The 21,425-nt window shown below is 39.1% G+C and overlaps 1 protein-coding gene across 1 annotated transcript in view; it reads right to left on the bottom strand.

Moving 5' to 3' along the window:
• DNAJC24 (DnaJ heat shock protein family (Hsp40) member C24) overlaps positions 1-21,425 on the bottom strand; it is a 52,118-nt gene that overhangs the window by 22,077 nt on the left and 8,616 nt on the right. The window contains exon 2 of the mRNA XM_063117336.1: positions 19,520-19,655. Coding sequence (XP_062973406.1) covers positions 19,520-19,627 — 108 coding nt within the window. The 5' untranslated portion in view covers positions 19,628-19,655. The remainder of the gene's footprint in view (positions 1-19,519; positions 19,656-21,425) is intronic.

Below are 21,425 nucleotides of genomic sequence, written 5' to 3' on the forward strand. Positions count from 1 at the left end.
GATGTTATTTAGATTTCTCTTTGACAGTTTAGCACTTTAGGATCTTTTTCAAAAAAGATAAATCCTCCAATATAGCAGCTTTTCAGTATTTGGCCGACAGAAGGTGATTCTTTGCTCACTTATTCCCCTTTCCCCTCCCATTTCCAAAAATGGACCAAATGATCATCTAATCTGACCTGTTGCACAAGGTTAGGGTACTTAGCCAGTCAGCCACTCCCATAAATCAACAGACAGAATCCATATTTATAAGTATGCATACAAGCTGCACTGTTCTGAAAGCATCCATATTGTTCTAAATGAAACTGGAGCAACAATAATCAGATTCTGAACTTTAAAACAGCCCTGAAAATATGACTGAATTAAATGCTATTCAGTTTCTTCGGTCTTCAGCTATGCTAAAGGATCTATATAGATGTAATATTTATAAATCTATTTACAATTATGTTGGTTTGGGGGATGAAATTACTCCAATATATAAAACTGATTGTGAAAATATGCTAACACAATACAATTGGGAATCTAATATAACTGACATCATCTTAAAAGAAAGAGGAAACACCCAAGAAAAAAGTTTCTTCTAAGGAAAGCAAACAGTGATTGACATCTTCTTTACTTCATCCAGCAACATGCAGCAGTGCTGTTAGAGTATTAGGTGCGGATCTGCGAGATCGAGAATCAAATCCTAGCTAATCTGTCTACTTAAAAGCAAGCCTTTCTTGGCCTAAGGGCATGTTAGTGATTTTTAAAAAAACAACATTGGAGATGTATGGTGTTTTAGATTGAATGGGCAGTTTGGGAGTATCTGAACAAGCACTTTCTCCCAAATTAAGGTGTCCACGGAGGAAAATCACTCATGGAGGCCTTTCTCTAAGGGCCTCTATCTATGGAAGTTAGGCAAGTGATGACTGTGGAAAGGTCATAGAATCATAGAATAGCAGAGTTGGAAGGGGCCCACAAGGCCATTGAGTCCAACCCCCTGCTCAATGCAGGAATCCACCCTAAAGCATCCCTGACAGAAGCATCTGCTGTGGCACCTCTCCTTGGCACCAAGCAAAGAACTTTTCATTTGCCCAGGGCTTTTACATACCAGTCGATCCTTTATATTTGATCCTGCTACACTGATTTTTATTGCCTTGCTGCTTTTATTCAATATTTGATTTTAGCCTAACAGACAGTATTTTAATGAGATATTCATCTTTGGAATACCAATAGTGAAAGGTGAAATAGAATTTTTTCAAATAATAACAACAACAACAACTTCTCTCTGCTACACCATAAGGTGGTAATATCAGATTTTCCTGTTCAACATAGCAGTACAAATGTCATAACTCCATAAATACAGTGCCGAATAATGTTTTCATGGTGTGGCTTTCAATAGCACTAGTAGAATAAAACATTATAGTCATAATTGTAATAAGTAAGTTTACATTTATATATCGCTTTTTGGCTTGAAGGCCCCCAAAGCAGTGCACAAAAGTTAAAATACATATATTTATTTAAATTTAATTGAATCTTGCATATTTTTTAAAAAAGTCAAACAATAAGATAACGTAATGACAACTCAAGGATAACATGAGATAAACTATAATTATAGTACAAACTCTTTCCGTACAGCTCCTTCTTCCCAGCACAAGTGTAAAAATACTAACAGGGAGTTTTGTTTTATTTTGCAGTTGAAGGTATATGTATTCCTGGAAAACTCTATACCAACATTCAGTACTATGGTTTAATGCTGAGATGTGCACAGCAAAATGCATCCCAATACTTAGGTATCCCGATACCCAAGATTGATTCATTTTTTAAAAAAAGAATGAATGAAAGGCAAAGTAAAATTAAAGGTGAAAATTAAAGCCAAAGTAAAGCAGGCAGTTTTATAAAGTTAGCATTATTGGGCAAGGGAGAGTCCCACAAGCAAATTGTGAAAGTTGAATACAGTGTAAAGATCCTCACCACTAGAGTACTACTAAATATTGCATTTATTTATTTATTTATTTATTTATTTCACTTATATACCGCTCCCATAGCCAGGGCTCTCTGGACAGTTTACAACAATTGCATAATATTGTTGCTGGAGGCCCAAGAGGTTGTGGCGCTCAGAGTGCCTTTTACCAACTTTGGCTGGCTTGCCAGCTACGGCCTCTTCTGGACAGGGATAGCTTAACCACGGTGGTACAGGCAGTGGTACAGTCATTGGTAACCTCAAAACTGGATTACTGCAATGTGCTCTATGTGGGACTGCCCTTAAGGCTGCTCCAGAAGCTGGAGCTAGCGCAGAAGGTAGCAGCTCAGCTGTTGTCAGCAGCTGCCTCTTTTCAGGATATAACTCCTTTGCTGAGGTAATTGCGCTGGCTACCTATTGGCTACCGAACCAGGTTTAAGGTTAGGTAATAGTGTACTAAGGCCTAAACAACTTGGGACCAGGATACTGGAGAGGGCCCTTCTCCTTTCCAGCCTGCCCAGTCACAGAGGTCATTGGAGGGCATGCTCCTGGTGGTTCCACATGGAACTTTGGCCTGATTGGAGTCCACCAGGAGAAGAGCCTTTAGTGTGGTGGCCCCTTCTCTTTGGAACTCTCTGCCCCTGGAGGTTAGGCAAGCGCCAACACTATGCTGCTTCTGGCACCTCCTGAAAACAACTCTTTTCCAGGAAGCATTCCTCAACTGACCAGCCACTTTTTTTATTGGTCCTTTGTTTTAAATTGAACAATTTTAATTTGCTGTTTTTAATCTTCTTTCTTTTTTTCTGTTTCATTCCTATGTGCACCACTCCGGAATCTATTTTAGATATGGAGTAGTATATAAATTTTGCAAACCATCATCATCATCCCTTTTAATATCTAACTTGGGTGTTTACTATCAGTTTGGGAGCAAAATGAAGCCATCTAAAAATTAATAGCACTGTTTCCCTCTCAAATTCTCCCACCCATCATGGAGAGACAGAAATAAAGATATCCTCACTATACTACTCACTTAGTCCCTGACTTCAGCACTTAGCAACAGATTGCGGAAGTTCAGGACTAGGTGACCAGGAAGCTACTCATTTGGCCCCACAACTCAGCAGTTTTATGCTATGACAGGACACATTTCCCAATATTTACCCCTCTTCTGCATTTTCTTGTGGGACTCTAATTTGCCATATTCTAAAGTCAAATTACTTAAAAGTTTAAACGGGTTAAGTCAGGATCCCAATGCCCCCATAACTGCCTATGTAGTTTCAACTGCGTAATTCTTGCTGTTTTCAATTTCCAGTGCAGTATCTCATGCTACATTGGGTGCTGCTTTGAGTCCTGCCCAACACTGAAGAATGGTCTGTGGATTGGGGGAAACCAAGGGGCTGAGCTCAGAAAGTGGCTGAAAAGCCCTAGTGCGCACACAATACTAGATGTGATCCACTGGATCCATGTTTTTAATTTACAGTAGGCATTTCAATATATAACAGACAATTCCTCTCACATATATGCAAACTGCTGGAACATTCCCATTAAACTTCCTAATTTATTTTACTTTTTCTTTTGCACTATATAAACCCAGAAAATATGAATTATTCAATGGTTGTGTGAGAGTGAATGGCATTAGGTAATAAAACACACACATTAAAGCTTAAAATGCATATAAATGTTCCAGTCAAAGCATCAAAACAAGAAAATGAATGAGAAAAGAAAGACAGCTGAAAAGCTATTCTGAATAGCTACATCAGTCCAGGCTAGTGAAAACTACCTCAACCCTAAGTCAACTTGAGATTCTTTACCTTCTGCCAATGTCACTGAATTGCCCTTTGTCTCCTTCAGAATGATTAGTTAATACTCCTTCAGAATGATTCGTCACTCTCCCGACATGAACCTACCCGTACACTGCGCTCAACATCTAAGGTCCTCCTCCGAGTGCCTACTCCGAGGGAAGCTCGGAGGATGGCAACAAGGGAGAGGGCCTTTTCAGTGGTTGCCCCCCCGACTGTGGAATGATCTCCCTGATGAGGCTCGCCTGGCGCCAACGTTGTTATCTTTTCGGCGCCAGGTCAAGACTTTTCTCTTCTCCCAGGCATTTTAACAGCATTTAACAATGTTAAGTTTGTTTTTAATGGACCCTAGAATTGTTGTTTTTAAATGGATACTGTTTTTATACTGTTTTTATGTGTGTGTGTGTTTTTTAAAAATTGTATACTTTTAATGTTTACTATTTTTAATGTTGTAAACCACCCAGAGAGCTTCGGCTGTGGGGCGGTATATAAATGTAATAAAATTAATAAATAAATAAATATTAAGCTAAACTGGGTACCCTTCCAAAACTAATCTTGGAAAAGTCTTTATATATGCTGCATGATTGTGAACCTGAGTGTTACCAATCTGAATGGTATAGAGGGCAAAAGGAAAGGAGGAGTCATGAACCAGCTAGAAAACAGTCTCTCTTTTCTACTAGGAAAATTAGAGAGGCAGAAACAGCATGAGCAAAAATCAAAACAAAACAGAAAAAGAGCACAAGGATACAAGGAGTTTCATGCACGTGCAAACCTGTGGTGACCAAGACCAAGGATTCATGGGAGATTTGTGTTTACTTTGTTGTGGTGCTACTCTTAAATCAGAGAGTTTCTAGCTAGGATGTTCTTCCTTGCTACTCATAAATATATTTATTTATAAAGGTTTGGATCTGCATAACACTTCCAACCCCCCCCCCCACTAAGGCCTTACCTAGACCTAAGGTTTATCTCGGGATCGTCCCAGGGTCATACCCATTCATGTAAATGACACACAGGGGATCCCGGGAGCAGGCAGGGACGACCCCGGGATGATCCTGGGATAAACCTTAGGTCTAGCTAAGGCCCAAGATTGGATCCAGAGGTCCTGCAATCACATTTCCACCCATGGAACCCCTTGCGCACAGAAAGGGGAGGGCAATATTTGCCAATTCCTTGCCCCGCCCCCCCAGCAAACCCCTATGCCACCTCCCACATTGGTATGGAGGACTCTCCAATCCTATAGAGTACATTTTTTTAAGGGCTGCAGTGAGAATTGGCAAAAATCACATACACATACCCCACACACTCCTTCCTTTCTATGATTGTAAGGTTCTCAGCTCAGAACTCTGCTCATGGGATTTCTGGATCCAATCCAACTTATTTTATTTTAAATTTGGATAACTAAAATAAAATAACAAAGAACAGCAAACAATAATAGTAAACAATCAAAACTACAGATAAAAAGAAAACCGGCTGGTGACTAAAAGAAAAAGCCCAGATAAAAACCAGAAAATCTGCATCTGCCTATTTTAAATTTGGAGAGGCTCAATAGGACAACCCTTTAAAGTACCAACTAGTTAGTTCCCAGCAAAATCAGTGGGAGCTCCTCAGCATTTCACAGGACCAGTTCCTTAGCCAAGCAAAATCCATTTGAAGTGTTTTTCTTTAGCTACTATACAGACTTAATGACTTGCACATAAAAGGTCTTGTACAACAGCTAGCCTGAAGCAACATTGCACTCTTTGCTCTGTGGCCTACATGGTTCATCAGGTACTAATTAGGTAGCATGTTCTGTCAACGCTTTCATGCTTTTCTTCTATTAATTGATCATTCTGCCAAATTAATGGCATTGCTGTACCAGCTTTGAATTCCCTTAGCTCCTTTACCTGCGAGACACACAGAAGAAGAAAAATACTCAAAAAGGTCACAAGTTAACTGTCCCTGTTCAAGATTTGAACCCAACACTAAAAACACAATGCTGAAAGGTTAATTATATCTACCTTGTCTTCATCAACCTCTCCTTGAGACTAAAATATACTCATCTTCTCTAAATAAACACAAAATATAAAAGGACACAATCCATATACAACTGCATGTGCACAGATATAGTTGCAAGACTAACAAGTGGCAAATACTTCCAACAACCTGAATTTCATGTTGATGCTTTAAAAACAACAACACAAGAACTTTGTCACAAGTCACTTTGTCAGATATATCCAAAAATAGAGTCCAAAGGAAAAGGAAAAAAGGAGGAGAAAGGAAAGATTGCATGCAGTATTATTTAGCTTTGACTAATTTAAAAGGAAATTAACCCTAAGTGTGACATACTTCTAATTAGCAGGACACAATCACCTTCTCCAGTTGTTTAATAAAAAGAGTTTACACATACGTGTGGAAATTTTACATTTGGCCTCAGGGGAAAGAAGATCTATTGAAGTTGCTACTTCGGAAGGAAAAAGAAAGGAAGAAACATAACACATTTCTCAGGGCAACTACTACAAGCACTTCTCCAACGTGTGTTTAAGCAGCACTAGTGTAAGTCACCCTGACATACATACAAATTGCAAGTATTATATCTTTATTTAAAACTAATAATTTGCTTAGCTCTTATTATACTATATTTGGACAACTGCATTTGCCAGAAAGATGCAAAACATTTAATAAAATTCACAATTCATATTTTAAATATAAAAGATAAATATTACAAACAAGTAGAATATAAATAGGAGATATGTTTTGTCCATTTTTACACTGTATTAAGACAAAAAGGAAAAACAAATCCGAGGGACAAAATATCTGCACCAAATACAACACACTACTGCCACCTAATGTATACTTAAAAATTACTTTCAAAGACATTGGCTTTTCACTACACTGTTGATGAAAAGCAGAACGTTAACAACAGAACTATTTGTTTTACTTGGTTATCATCTTTTTAATTAATGCTTTCAAGTTTTATAATTTCTCCTACCCAGATGTTTCTCTTAGACAAGCATAAACATATATTCTTTCAGACATGCAAAGTCGGAAGAGGAGGCCACAAACTCTGCAGACCAAAGAAACAATTTGTAACAACAATAAGCATATTTGCAGTAAACTATCAAACATACACATACCAATAGTTCCATTGGCAGTATCAGAACGATCTCTCTGTGTGAAATTTAAACAGTAGCACAATCCCTAAGGTTCTCTTTTTGTAGATGGGATTTATACGGAAAAACAAACTACTCGAAATATAAAGAGGAGCTTATAAAGAGAAGGATAAAAACAACAAGCACAATTGTAACCTGCAGACCTGCTGCCTGGGGAGGGTTAGGATGGGGTGGAGAGGTTCTGCCAATTGATGGTCCACCCTAGTGGCCCCCGGTATGGCCACAGAAAGCTCAGTGGGTGGAGATCTACCACCTGCAGCATTTCCACCAGCAGTAGCAGTGATGTGGGGCAGAATATTTTCCAAAAGGCAACATTTTCCAGTGCTTTATTTTTCCATGAAAAATGTTCCATTTTATAAGCTCATTACTAAAAATGAAAGTATAATTGATATTTTAGGTCAATTACCTGCGGTATATTGGGACAAAAAAATAACATGGATTCCTTTTTTTAAAATAAAATTACTTTTGTTGTTTATTAAATAGAAATAAAATGAACATGCTAAATTAGCTCTCTCTAGGGCATCAGAATATTTTCCTATGCCAGAACATATAAACTGATTTTTTTCCTATGCAAATGACACTATGCAAATTAATTTAAATTGCATTGAAATATTTTCCAGTTCAAAATTTTCTGCAAAACTTAGATCACTGGTGGTGGGCCCCAAATGGGTCTTTCCAGGCTGGGTTGGAGGTGACCTAGAATCCACTGGATCAAAGGCCCCTTCATTCTCTCAAGAGGCCCCAGATCGGTGCCCCCTCAGCTGTGTTGGTGTAGACTGAAGGCAAGTCCATTTGCCCTGGCTAGCATAAGTACTCAGGACTTGGAAATGGTGGACAATCCACCACTTCACTCCCGAACTTGCCCCTCTTAGGATTGCTCTGCTCATTGTTCTAGAATGCTAGCAAACACAAGTTTTATCTTCTTTCTTGGGGATTCAGTTCTGCAATGTGATGAGAATTCACCTCACCAACAGGCAAGTTATGTTCATGGCCTCAGCTGAGTCTTGACCTCATTCTCATGTCTTTCAGGATCACATCCAGCTCATACTGGAGAATACTGAATGTGTATAAAAAGAGGTTTTCAGACATTTTAACTTTAAAAAAATGTGTTGTAAATTACAACTTAATGTAAATAACCTTTGAGACATTAAATATTTCCTTTCCCAACATATTCTTTAAAGCACAGTCCTATGGATTGCTACTCATTCTACTGAAGCCTCCAATTCCAGAACCTTCCGGGTATTCAATGTTTTAAGAGACTGCTGCTGACAGAGCTGGAGGAGTTACATAATGGCTGCCATGGGGGTCTGGCTAGTCAAAAGTGAGATAAAAAGGGGTGGTGGCAGGGGTGGGTGGGTAAGAAACCGTGAAGCTAGAGGCTGAGAGGGAGGGGGAATAATGAGGCAAAGGGGTAGAAGAGAAAGCAAGCAAAAGACTGGAGGCTGAGAGGCAGGAGAAACAGCACGGAAAAGAGACGGGGACAGAAATAGTAAAGCTAGAGGTTGGGAAGGAGGGGGAATAGTAAGGCAAAAGGGTAGAGAAAGAGCAAGGCTAGAGGCTATGAGGGGGAGAAAGAGTGACCTAAAGATGTGGGGGGAAATAGCTGAGGCTAGAGGCTGGTAAGGCAGGGGAAACAGCAACACAGCAAAGGGGTAGAGGGGAGACAAGGTGCAAGGCTAGAGGTAGAAAGGGAGAGAAAGAAGACGGCCCTAACATTTTCCAAGGTTTTTCTTCATTGTTTTTTGAAATGGACAGGGAGTGGAGAACTTTGTGGGTGCCACTGGAAGTGCCCGAGGGTGCCATGGAATCTGCAGGCACTGTGGTGGGGACCCCTGCCTTAGAGGAACCCAAGGAGACTTGGTGGGCCAGATGTGAAATCTCTGTGAGCTGGATTAGGCTTGTGGGCTGGAAGTCCTGCACCCCTAATGTAAGCAGATCTCTTGCCTTTGAAGAAATCTTTTTTTTCCCAAATAAAACCTTCAGTTGCAACATTATAAAGAACAGCTTTAATAGACAATATTTTTGTTTCTGGAGTAAGGGGGAAACGGTCATTAATATCAGGGCTAAGTTGTAACTGATAACCAGCAAACATTCAGCTATTAAAAAAGTTGATAAAAAAATATACTTGGAACTTCTATTATGTCCTAGGACTTTTCTTAATGAGGCATTTGTTGTGCTCTCGTCATTACCTAGTCATGGTTTATGGGTTTTTTAGATGACGTTGTGACCCTCTAGTTTCGCTTGTGGGTCTAACCAGCCCTTCCAGTGAGTATTTTTTACAATGGAGAAAATACGGCATTAATTGTGAAAGCAAAAGAAAGTGCAATTTCCTTTTGTGTATTTCTGCTATTCCACAATGCTACCTAGAGGTTATGTAGCAGAAAAGGAGGAAAGGAAATGCTCCTTGTTTAGTGCTCAGATCTCAATTCTGCAACGAAACTTAAAGTAGATACAGACGATTTATAGCCAATTATCAGCCTCATGTAGAAAAGCTCCTAGTGAATGAAGGGCAGCTAGAAATGGCTAACTCTTGCATTCTTCTGTCAAAAGGCAGGGCTTAAAATCTTATATCAAGATGTGAAGAGCAACCCTTTCCCAAGCGGAGATGTACAAATTAATAGAAGTTCAACCTACCCTGAAGAAACGACTAACTTGACCCCAAAGGCAGCCTTACAGTCAGAGACCAATGCAGAGATAAAAAGTGCAGTAAGGGTGAATGAAAGAAAAAACATTCCATGGAGATCCTGAAATAAAGTAGCCCTCAAAGCATTCAAAAAGAAAAAGAAAAACCTAAAGGGGACTCTGTAGCTATCAGCAAGATCAGAGCCTCCATTAGCAAGCCAACTGGTAGGACTGCCTGCCTTTCTATTGCTAGGATGGAATGAAAGTTCACATTTGCAGTCAGGAACAAGATGTGTGAAAGAAGTGCATTGTTCCCAGGAGGGTCAGATTCTTTCCAGTTTTTTATGCCTGCCACCAATGCGCCCAGGGCACTTTGGCAGAAGCTTCCTGTAGCCAGTTTTGGTGATTCACAAATGTATCTATTGGAGGAGGTCTAGATGAGTGACTGACTGACTGAACTACCACATGAAGGCAAGCAGTGATTTTTTGCCATGTTCAAAGGATAGATGAAACCTTTTGGGTAGATTTACATCAGGGAGTCTATCTGCTATGCTCCCTCACGGATTTCTTTCTTAGGAAGCTGCCTCATACTGAGTCAGACCATTGGTCCATCTAGCCCAGCATTGGCGACCCCGACTGGCAGCAGCTCTCCAGGGTTTATTAGAGATATAAGGAAATCAACAAGGATAGGTCTACTGAGGAACTCTTGCAGCCTTAGAATTAATAATACTGAATAATAATTTTCTGATCTGAGCACCTACAGAATACATTTCAATTTTGCCATGTGTAGCAGAACAGACATAATTCAACTCTTTTCAAAATAACACATCTAAACAGTTTAATTAAACCTTTAAATGTTATTTTACCTTTACTGGTATCAGCATTCCAAGTCAGAATTTCATAGACTTCTGAAAGGGCAGGGCAAGTTAATGAGAAATCGCTTCATAACTGTATCTGTTCAGAGGCTGCTGCTGCTACCAGTTCATTAAGTACTCACTTAGCCCAGGGTAACTGCCATCTGCCCCCATGTTATATTGGCAATAGCTAAAGTCTCCTTTTAGCCCTTAAGTAGAGGGAGAATCACTGCTGCTGCAAGATAAATGTGGTAGTCATCTCATGGCACATTGACAAGGGTTACAACATGTGCACAAAAGGTTTTTTAGGTTTTGGGGGGAGTGCCTTTAATTAAAAAAACTGGTGTTTATAAAAACCTGCCAACGGTTCTGGAGAGTTGGAAAAGAGGATGGAATAAGTCAGTAGAGGAAGAGAAACATTAGATATGTTATGGTAAAGTATGCAAAAGCACTAATCTGTACACAACTCAAACCAAAAAGACCACAAAAAGTTTCCAATATCGGCCTAGGAAAGAAAAATCAGAGAAATGTGCAAATCATCATTTTCCCACTCTCCACAAGGTCCAAAGCCTCCCCCAACCCCATTTTTCCTAATGAAAGAATTTGGGGAAACATTGTGAGGCGGTGGGGGGGGGGAAGACTCCTGTGCAATATTTCTCTTTTGGAATGAATAAAATGCTTTTTAAGATAAGGATTTACTTGTGCAAAATGTGAAGTAAGAAGATTTTTCAGTAAGACAAGACATTAGAGAAGATAATTTCTGGACAAAGTGTTAAGCAACTTTTGAACTGCAGCTGTGCTGCATTTCAATTATTTGGCTGCCCTCTTGTTTCACACTCTTTTTGGGGAAAGCAGCAGAATACTACAATTAGGACCACATTTTTTAAAGACCTAGAAAAACATAAACAACACTCAGATCTAGAATGCATCAATACTATGTCTCTAAGAAAGCAAATATTGCATATATTTCAATATCTCAAAATTTCTGCCCCCTCCAATACATCAAGGGAATTCTCCCCTGCATCCACAGCTTCAACAGTTCCAGAATTTTTACATTTCCATTCCTATGTAAAGTAACGACAACAGAATAAGAAGATACAGCCAAGAGCAGGAGCTACATCAGTGTATCTAGGTCAGTGGTAGACAACTTATGGCCCTCCAGATGTTTGGCCTACAACTCCCATCAGCTCTAGCCAGCATAGTCAATGGTGAGGGCTACTGGGAGTTGTAGGTGAAAACATCTGCAGGGCCACATGTTCTCCACCTCTGGTCTAGATCCAAAGGATAACTACCTGTGGAAAGGGAAAAAAGCAAAACAGGCTATTTCACACATCTGAAGCCTCTGCCAGATGTGCAAAATCGTCTGTCTAGCTAAAATGCAGAGCAGGAGGCACAATGCAGCCCCTGCTCTGCATACGATACTCATAAGCCTCTGAGTTCAGAGGCTTATGAGTAGCCAGGGTGCATCCCACAGGCCTGAACCCTAACTCTTCCATTTATGGATCCAAATTGCCTGTAGACAACAGCCAATTCTCCTTTCTATATCACAATTAAATCTAATTTTGAACACAATAGACTGAAAATAAAATAAAATCAAAGCTGTCTAATGATATTTTACATTAAGTACTCCAAAATCTTTTCAGATTCTCTACTAAACCTACCCAGGTCAGCTGACTTCAATGAACACCTTAACAGACTTCCTTGAGTTTCTTCTTATCCATTCCTTAGATCTACTCTTTCTAAATAACTACAAACTCAGCCAAACACACACTCCAAATTAATTTCTTTTTAAATCAAACTGGATATAGAATGACAGGTGAAGATTAGGAAAAGGCTTGTAATTGGACAGTAGAACTTTTGATGAGCCTCACTCATTAATATCCAAATCAGATACAAGGCAAACGTGGAAAAGGGGGGTGGGGAACAAGCACAATTAAATACTTAAGTTGCATAGTGAAATACAATTGTGCCCATCCAAAACCAGAATGTCATTCTCCACCGATGCAAATACCCCTCTGCCCCTGTAACCTGTGCACTTGCCAAATCTGCTGTGGAGGGTTGGGGAACCATTTGGAGGAAATCTGAGGGCTTGCAGTGGGAAAGAAGAGGATAGGAACATTCCATTGCAAAGCATGAATATGAATAAATATATTTTATTACGGTCATTGACCATTACCAACAATACATTTAACAACAGACAAGAGTACAAAATACAGAATAAAGGATATATAATAAATACATTACCCTGTTATGTCACCTACCATAGAATCAAGGATCATAACAGTTATATCAGCAAATCCATCTAAATTTAAATGCTACACTCTAGAACGAAAGAAGAACGGCAAGTTATTGCCATTGCACAAAATTTGGCCACTTTATTTGTAATACAGGAAATCTTATCAGAGAGTAATATGGAGGTATAAAATTTTGCAGTTCTACCCGGATACTTATGTAGAATAGGTAGTCTGAGATCAATCCGAATATCCAGATAAAAGGGGCAGAATAGAAGCACATGACCCACCGTTTCAACATCCCTGTTGTTACAGGGGCAAAGCCGGTCTTGGAATGGTATTCCCTGAAATCTTCCCTCCAAAAGCTTGGAGGGCAGAACATCGAATGTAGCCAAAGTAAAGGCTTTTCTATAATTAGGAAAAGTCCGGTCAGACAAATAAGCACTTGGCTCAAAGATCTTATTTCTTAATGGGCTGGCAGACGACAATGAGCTTCCATGCTCTTGCAATGCAATATCCCAGTTTCTCTGTTTGACCACTGCCTTGGCACTTGAGTAGCCTAAGGCTGTTAATACATGGGGAGAGAATCCCAATAAAGATAATTCCTTACCCAGGTACTTTTTCCATTTCGACTGAAAAGAATCCAACAGTACCAAAGGAGCCAGCCCAACTGGTGAGAATATAAGTTTCAGCCAGTAATTTATCATATACAATTTGATACGGGCTTTGATGGGAATTAGACCTGCCTCTAATCGCAGAGCTACATTAGACACACACTGAGGTGTTGCGAATACAGTTCTTAGAAATTTGATCTGCATAGTTTTTAAAGGGCGGAGGTTATAAAATGCATACAACTGAGACCCATGTAGCATTTGAGCAATGGTTTTAGCCAAAAACACTTGGATCGCAGAGGGGATGTGTTTAGTATAAAAAAACTTATCAATGCTGCAGTACTCCTCCGCGCATTTATCGCCACCTGGTTTATATGCGTAAGCCAAGATCCAGATGCGTGGAACATCATTCCCAAATATTTATAGCTGGCAACCTGTTCAATAATATTTCTATTTATGATCCATTTGTGTTTTGTTTTCCTCCTACCAAAAACCACCACCTTGGTCTTTGAATAATTAATTGTTAATAGCTCCTCAGTACAATATGAGTACAAGGCCCTCATTATGCGTCTTAACCCAATACTGGTTAGGGATAGCAGCACTGTATTATTATTATTATTATTTATTTATATAGCACCATCGATGTACATGCATCATCAGCATGTAACAATATTGACAGGGAATGATCATTCAATTTAGGTGGATGAAAATCGGGGTTTGATAGTCTCTTCACTATTGTGTTAATATAAAAATTAAACAGAGTTGGGGCCAAGATACACCCCTGTTTAACTCCGTTATATGTGGGGACAGGTCCTGACAAAAACCCCTCCTTATTGCAATTTACCCGAAGCCTAGTATTTGCATGCAGGCACCGCATTAGCAATAATAATCTTCTGTCTATATTGGTGTTCTCAAATTTGGCCCATAGTTTGTCTCTAGAAATAGAGTTGAGCCCACTCATGTGATGTTTGATGTAGCCCATGAATTGTATATGTCATTCTTGGTCAGAAGTCTACTATCAGGACTATATTTTAACTAACTCTTACTACCAAAAGAGTGCTCTGCATTTCAGATGTGATATCAGACATTCCAGCTTTGCAGAGAAAATCAGCCTTCAACTATAATCCTCTAAAATTAATACATAGCCATCATTCATCTTTGCAATGCACTGAAGAAAATTAGTTCTGTATTTTAAAATATATCTATACAATAACTTTGAGAAAATTAATTGCAATCATATAATTTAACCCAATCACAACTGGCACTAACCACCAGCAAAGCTGGCAGGCTTAATTTTAGATCCACCAGCTGTGTTAAAATGCATGTACATGTGATTGTGCCATCCCTAAGCTCTGCCTGTCTATTACTTTCAAACAGACAGGCTATCAACTTGAACAACAATCCTGCTGTCAGACAGACCCTGGTTTTAGGAAAACTCAAGTACTCCTCGTTATTTCAGAACTGGCCATTACGGCAATTTACATTTTAACAGCCACTCATTTAGAAATAGATGGGGGTTATCAAGGAACAAAAGGGTCAAGAAATGCAAGTATAACTTCAAGTGAAGTTTAGCACACAGACAGACCTTTGCTTCTGGAGTGCCTGTATTAAACAGTCACCTGGACATTTGCTTTTGTTTTTGCCCAAGCAGCTTCCTTTGGAAAATTTATAAACAACTGCTCTGGGGCTTTGCTGCAAGATAGTTCCCTGAACTCACATTAGTAACTTTAGGGAATAAATTGGGCTGTAAAGCTTATGGTCAAAGTCACAGAAAAAAGTTAGGATTAGATAAAATCCAAAATGCGCCATCTTGGTCCTTTGTTCTGAAGCTAGCCATTAAGTAAACCAAAACAAGGTTAACATAGTGGGCTTGTTCGTACGTAATGGCAAATTAACCCACAATTTGCCACGAACAAGCAGGAGTGAGCAAGCTGCCTCCTGCGCGCTCCTCACTTCCATTTTTAATCAATAGCCTAGAACCGGCTAGGACATGCGAACCCAAAATGCCGGGTTGTTTAGGAGCTAAACAACCCAGTGGTTAACTCATGGTTTGTTGTTGGGTTAACAAGTCACAACCCAGTGCTCCAGGTTTGCACATCATGCTCAACAACCAATGACCCAGCCAATCATAGGTTGTTGATTAAAAGCAGGACTGTAGAAAAGCAGTACACGGGATGCAGCACTCTCATTCCCTCCTGCTCATGCACTGGCAAATTATCTGAAATGCATTTTCTAGAGTTTCAATTTCTAAAGTTTCAATTTCAGTTTAAAGTGTGAGAACACTTGTATCTTCTTTAGTTTAAATGAAGGATGATAGCAATCATTACAAATAATTTTTGTATTAATCTGCTTAAGTATTAGCATAATTTAACAGATAAAAAATTAAGTTAAATAATGGTAAAGATGCTCAAAATGATTTGGAAAGCCAGAAACCAAAATCTAAGAATTTGGTTTTATTCCAAACCCAAATTTAATATACTTTATTAATTAATTCTACAGAAATAAGGAGACAACCTGCTCAGAATATTGGAACAAATTAAGATGTCAACTATATAATTCTCACCTACATAATCAAGGTCAAAATTAGCTAAACTTTCCAGTAAATTGTAATGTGATTTATTTATTTATTTCATTTATATACCACCCCATAGGGAGGTATATTACATTAGGGAGACGAAAATAATTTGGGATAAATTAACAGGAAAATACTCAAATCACATGGCTTCATTCTGATTTGTAACTGATACGGCATTATAATCCTGAACACTCTGCTAGAGAACAAGCCCCACTGCACACAGTGGCTGCGTTTGGACGTTACTTTAAGCCATGATGGGTTAAAAAGCTACTAACAGTAGCTTATTTGGAAAATGAACTACTGTTATTCTCCACACAATCACACAAATAAGCTAGTGTGTATGAAGCTACTGTATGTAATCTGAGTTGTCGTCCCCCTGTCCTTCACTGTTCCACCCACTGACAATATCGCAGTAGCCTGTTTTAACCTTACACAATATCCCACTGGGAGAAGAGAGGTTAATTCAGCACTTCCAGTATCACCCCAACAAGGAGGTGGTGGTTCTAAAACTCGGGAAGTATGCAGGATTGGGACCAAACTTCATACACAGCCTCCCCGAGTCAGATAGCACCCAATGCATCATCAAAACCCTGGGTGATTATACTCAAAGTAGAGAAAACCACAGGTGCACCAAAAAAGGGTTGGAGCAAATAAATCCTTGCAAGTTTGCAGGATCGGGACCAAACTTTATACACAGCCTCCCCTAGCAAGGATGCACATGAGGCCCATTGACAACCCTGTGCACTGACAAAGCCACATGAGCAAAAGCACCTTTTCACCAAAAAGGGGTAGAGACTATAACTCCACAGAAGTTTGCAGGAGCAGGACGAAACTTCATACACAGCATCCCCTGGCAAAGAAGTACACAAGACAAAATAACATCCCTCTGTAGCTATCACAATCCGATCGAGACGGTGTTTGACACTTGGGGAGGTTGCAGAGTGTGCTGTCAAGGCAAGGATTAGGGTGGGGTCAGGCTGCAAGCGCAATCAGTTGCTAGGCAGATTATAGAGATCTGCTGGAGGAGAGCAGCAGCTGCGGTTTTGACCACTCTTGCCAAGCGACTGTGCAGGCAACCAAAATAACCTACTGTGACACCCCCACATGAGACAATAACCCATGATGGCTTAAATAACCCAGTCTGCAGACTGTGAATTATCAAAGTGGATTATTTTGGCCAAATAAGTCATCGTGGGTTACAAAACCTCCTGACAGACATGATAACTCGTAGTTTATTTGTTGAGTTGTGAACTCTGGCCACTGAGAAACAAGATTATCAGGATTTTGGCAACTCCAAGGTTTTCAGAAGAAGAAACAAATCTTTGGGATACTCCACCCCCAGGATCCCCTCCCAAAAAAGAACAGCTCAGTGATGACTAAGCATGCTTATTGGCATCAAAATGCTATGCCTCCTTTAGTTCGTGATGTAGAAAGCCTGTATCTAAATAATGTTAATATTTTCTGATTCCACTAGTATTCTGCTAGTGTCTATTGAATACTTCCGTGTCATCTAGAACTAAGCTGGCTCCATGGGCGTGAATCTTTCTTTTTATCCTTCCTTCTATAAAAGCAACAATCATAACAGCTTAGCAACAGATGCAAAAATACCTAAGTGGCAATGAGCCATCACCAAAAACTTTTTGAAAAAGCTATGTCTTCCACCAAACAACAAAAAATTGAGCAGTGATGGAAGCCTCTCTGGCCCTCTTTGGCAAGTGATCATATTTAGTTAGGAAAACTGTGATTTCTAAAAACAAAAACAAACACAGTGACATTTCTGTAGTCTTTCAAACAGCTTCATTAACTCTTACGCATCAGTTGCATGAAAATTGCACTTGTGCTAAATTGGGCTTAACATTTTCTAACAAATTTCTTTCTGTTTAATAAAGGGCACAATCCTATCCATGTTCAGATACAAATCCTATAACTCTACTAGCATCCTTTGGACAGCCATGCAGGCTGAGGTATCCTGGAAGTTGTAGGACTTATTTTGCCTAAACTTGCATAGGATTGCACCCTAAATTTATTTGTAACTTGAGGTTAGGATCAAAATTGAGTTCCCAGACAGATTGTTTTCAAATTCGCTTATAACTAATGACCTTTACTGAAAGTAAATTTGTGAAATATTTCTCTATACATTTTATGTTGTTGAAAATTGCTTTATTTCTGTTGATGGCGATATACTTCTTTCTCTGGTGACTACCATGGCACGTCTCTGCGCGGTGCGTCTCTCCTCCCTCTCTGCTCCTCCTCATGGAATAGCAGTGCCATGATAAGGTAAGCAGTAACCAACACCAACACTCGGTGGAGAGGGCCAAGAGGGGCAGGAGAGATGACAACTCAACTGAGTGTGGATAGTCCACTCCATGGAGCAGCACTCCGTGTCGCCCAAGGGTGCCACGCAAATAGTCATCCTTGGAGTGGACTATTTCCACTCCGTGGACTAAAGTGTCATCCAAATGCACCCTCTTTAACACTGCCCTCCACTCAGTGTTTGCTGGGATTTGCAGTTCAGAAATGAGGGAGAAAGATATAGCAAACTCCAGCTCACCACATGCAATAAATTGGCTCAAACTAAAATGGCTCCTCCTGCATGTTAATCACAGAGAAAGAGAGTGGCTAGAGGGTAGTAAAACAACAAAAAACTTGACAGCCAATAAGAATATAGAAGATGTAGAATTGTTGGCAAGGTGGTGGTGGTGATGTAAGACTACAAGCATGAAAGAGGGGTTAGTGAGGAGGCACTGAGACCCATTTGGAACAGCTCTGCAACCCAGTTTTGGATTACAACTCTCACTTTGAGAAACACAGTTTTAAAATATTTCAGAGAACTATGAGAGGAAAACTCTGCTTGAAGTATGAAGCAATATATAACTAATATTGGAGTAAAGTGTAGTGATTGAGAATACTGCCAGTAAGATAATTTGCTTTCCTTCTCCAGTACTTAAACATACCAGGCTTTCAATGCAAGTGTATACATGTTTCCTCAAAAGTAAGTCCCACTGACTGGGTTCAGATGTCACAATAAGTTGTTTGTGGTTAACAATCCATAGTTAAACTTTAATGCAGGGTCTACACATAATGACAACCCGCGATTCAACAACAACCCAGGATTCAATCCATCCTCTGGGTTGCTGTTATATGCAAACCAGGCTAGTATAGGTTAGATACTACAGAAACTCACATTTAATTTATACAAGAAGTTTTATAAAAGATAAACAGCATACATCAGAATGTAATAAATCTCCACATACTTGTCTTTTAAACCCATTATTGCAGTTTAACAACACTTTTACAGGGGGAAAAACATTTTTTTCAGTCATTGCCTCATGCTCAATTTATCCAGTGATGCTAGTCTAGTGCTAGTGACATTATAATTGCTTCCATGGTAGCAAATTGTAAAGTCAGAAACACTGATTGATTCATTTCATGCTTACACAATTCAGAAGGGAAGGTCACACATTTTCTTTAATTAAGATAAAGAATCATTTACAAGTTTGAAGAGAATTATTTGTCCTAATTTTTATTTCACATGATACAAAAGCAACTAGATTCTTGTATGTTTTTAGAATATCAGGGAAGCTACAGAATGACAAGATTATTTAAGGATGGAAAGAAACCACAGTTTCAGTTCTACCTAATAAGCTACCTGCACACACAATATAATTAATTCTCACTACATCTGGCCCTGTTTATGCAACTTATATCAATCAAATGTTTAAGTGATTTAAAATATACTTACAAAAAGAACTAGCCTTTGATATTTCCTTTTCAGTTCTGCTAAACTGTCTGATGGTCCTGCACCCAGAATACTGTACCAGTCCTTTTTTGGTAGCTCTCCAAAAGCCATTGCATGACTAGGTAATTATTTCTAGTATCTGTTTTAATGAGAAGAATAAAATGAGAGTATTTTTTAAAAGAATTAAGAAAATACAATATTTATGAACATCAGCAAAAAAGAAAAAAGAAAAAAAAGAGGAAATAGAAATACTGCCAATACAGGGACTAAATAGAAAAGTGTTGTCTTTGCCTGAAAGGAGCAGAAAAATTCATTCTTCCATACATTTTCTCTCTCCCTATCCCAGGGCAAGTACAGAATGAAAACGAAGTTTCAGAGTTTCTGAGAAGAGCATAAGTACAGTAACATTACAGTTGTAACCAAAAAGTCTTTTCTTAACAATATCCCCCCCCCCCCCGGCTCCCAGTAAATTCGTCAGGAACCATATATATATATATATATATATATATATATATATATATGCACAACTAGTTTCTCACAAGCTTTGGGCTTGTTTCATGAATAGTAACCAAAATACTACTTTTGTAAGTGGAAAACACTTTCAAAGCGAGGGGCTGTTTCAAAAGGTCTAGTGTTAGAAGTGTTCTATTGAAAACATTTCTTCTAAGAAGCACTCAAGGTATTATATGTTACAAAGTACTAACCTCTATGAATTAAATGGGATTTGCTCTTTAGCAAATACTCAAAGGACTGCAGCCTTACTTACTATCAGCATGCTTTGGACTGCAACCTTGGAAAAACTTTTTATACAAGCTCCTATGAAACCATTGCCCAGATTGCAAAACAAGAATGAAATAGTGAAAAACAAACAGAACTGTCTTCCAGACCACTTTATTGAAGAAAATGGCTATCCTGATGCTTCCCCGCAGTAACACACACATGCACACACACACACACACACAATACAATCAGTGTCAGGCATTGGCTAACAGCTCATTATTTTAATGAACAGGATAGAAAGAGAAAGCCTTTGTAATGTGCTGACATGATAATGACAGCTTCTCATTAACCATACACCAGGGGATATTCAGGGCCAAGGAGACAATGATCCAAGGAACTGAAGGACTTCGGAAACAAATATTCAGAACTCTTGAAGCAATAGGGGCACTTCATGGCACTCGTGGAAGCCACTTCCTCCATTTGACACACGTTCTCTGTACTTTAATGGAAAATACTTTCATGAAGTGCACTGGAGGATGAAGGAAGAGTTTCAGAAGTGCTTGGTAAGCATTTGCTCCTTCAAAGTGTTTCGGAAATCTATCAGAAAACTCCACAACACAACAAAGTGCCACTATGGCTCAGTCAGGACACGTGTGCTTTAGATCAAATTCTGGTATAATCCATTAACTGATTTGACTGAGGTACAGGAATCCCTACCTCCGGTTCCTATTCTCATAAAACAGCTAATCTTATGAAGTCACATACAACTTCTTCAAGAGCTGCTCACAGCCCTTAACAGAAAAATTCACCTGCCTGATCATAATACATACTAATAGTGATGTTAGTTCTCCAACTGCTCTTTATGTAATTTATTAATTATTTGTTCATTTTCACTGTTATTACGGTTGCAGACCAGCAAAATCAACACTAAAACATGCAAAGGATAGATAAAAAGTGACATAAAAACAAAATACAGCTTGGTGAGTTCTATACTGCCTTTCTGAAGCCAACCAAGTTAGTTTACAAAAACTTCAGAAAATAGGAACCAGCATAAAATAAAAACCATAGTAAAACATGAAAAACCACCTTAAATACCACAACCATTTAAACAGCCAAGTTAAAAAGATGTCTTTTAATTCCCTTCCTGAAGACACAGAGAGAACAGGGGAAATAACCCTGCGTCGACAAG

This window comes from Elgaria multicarinata, chromosome 2, assembly GCF_023053635.1.
Source record: "Elgaria multicarinata webbii isolate HBS135686 ecotype San Diego chromosome 2, rElgMul1.1.pri, whole genome shotgun sequence".
NCBI classification, from domain to species: domain Eukaryota; kingdom Metazoa; phylum Chordata; class Lepidosauria; order Squamata; family Anguidae; genus Elgaria; species Elgaria multicarinata.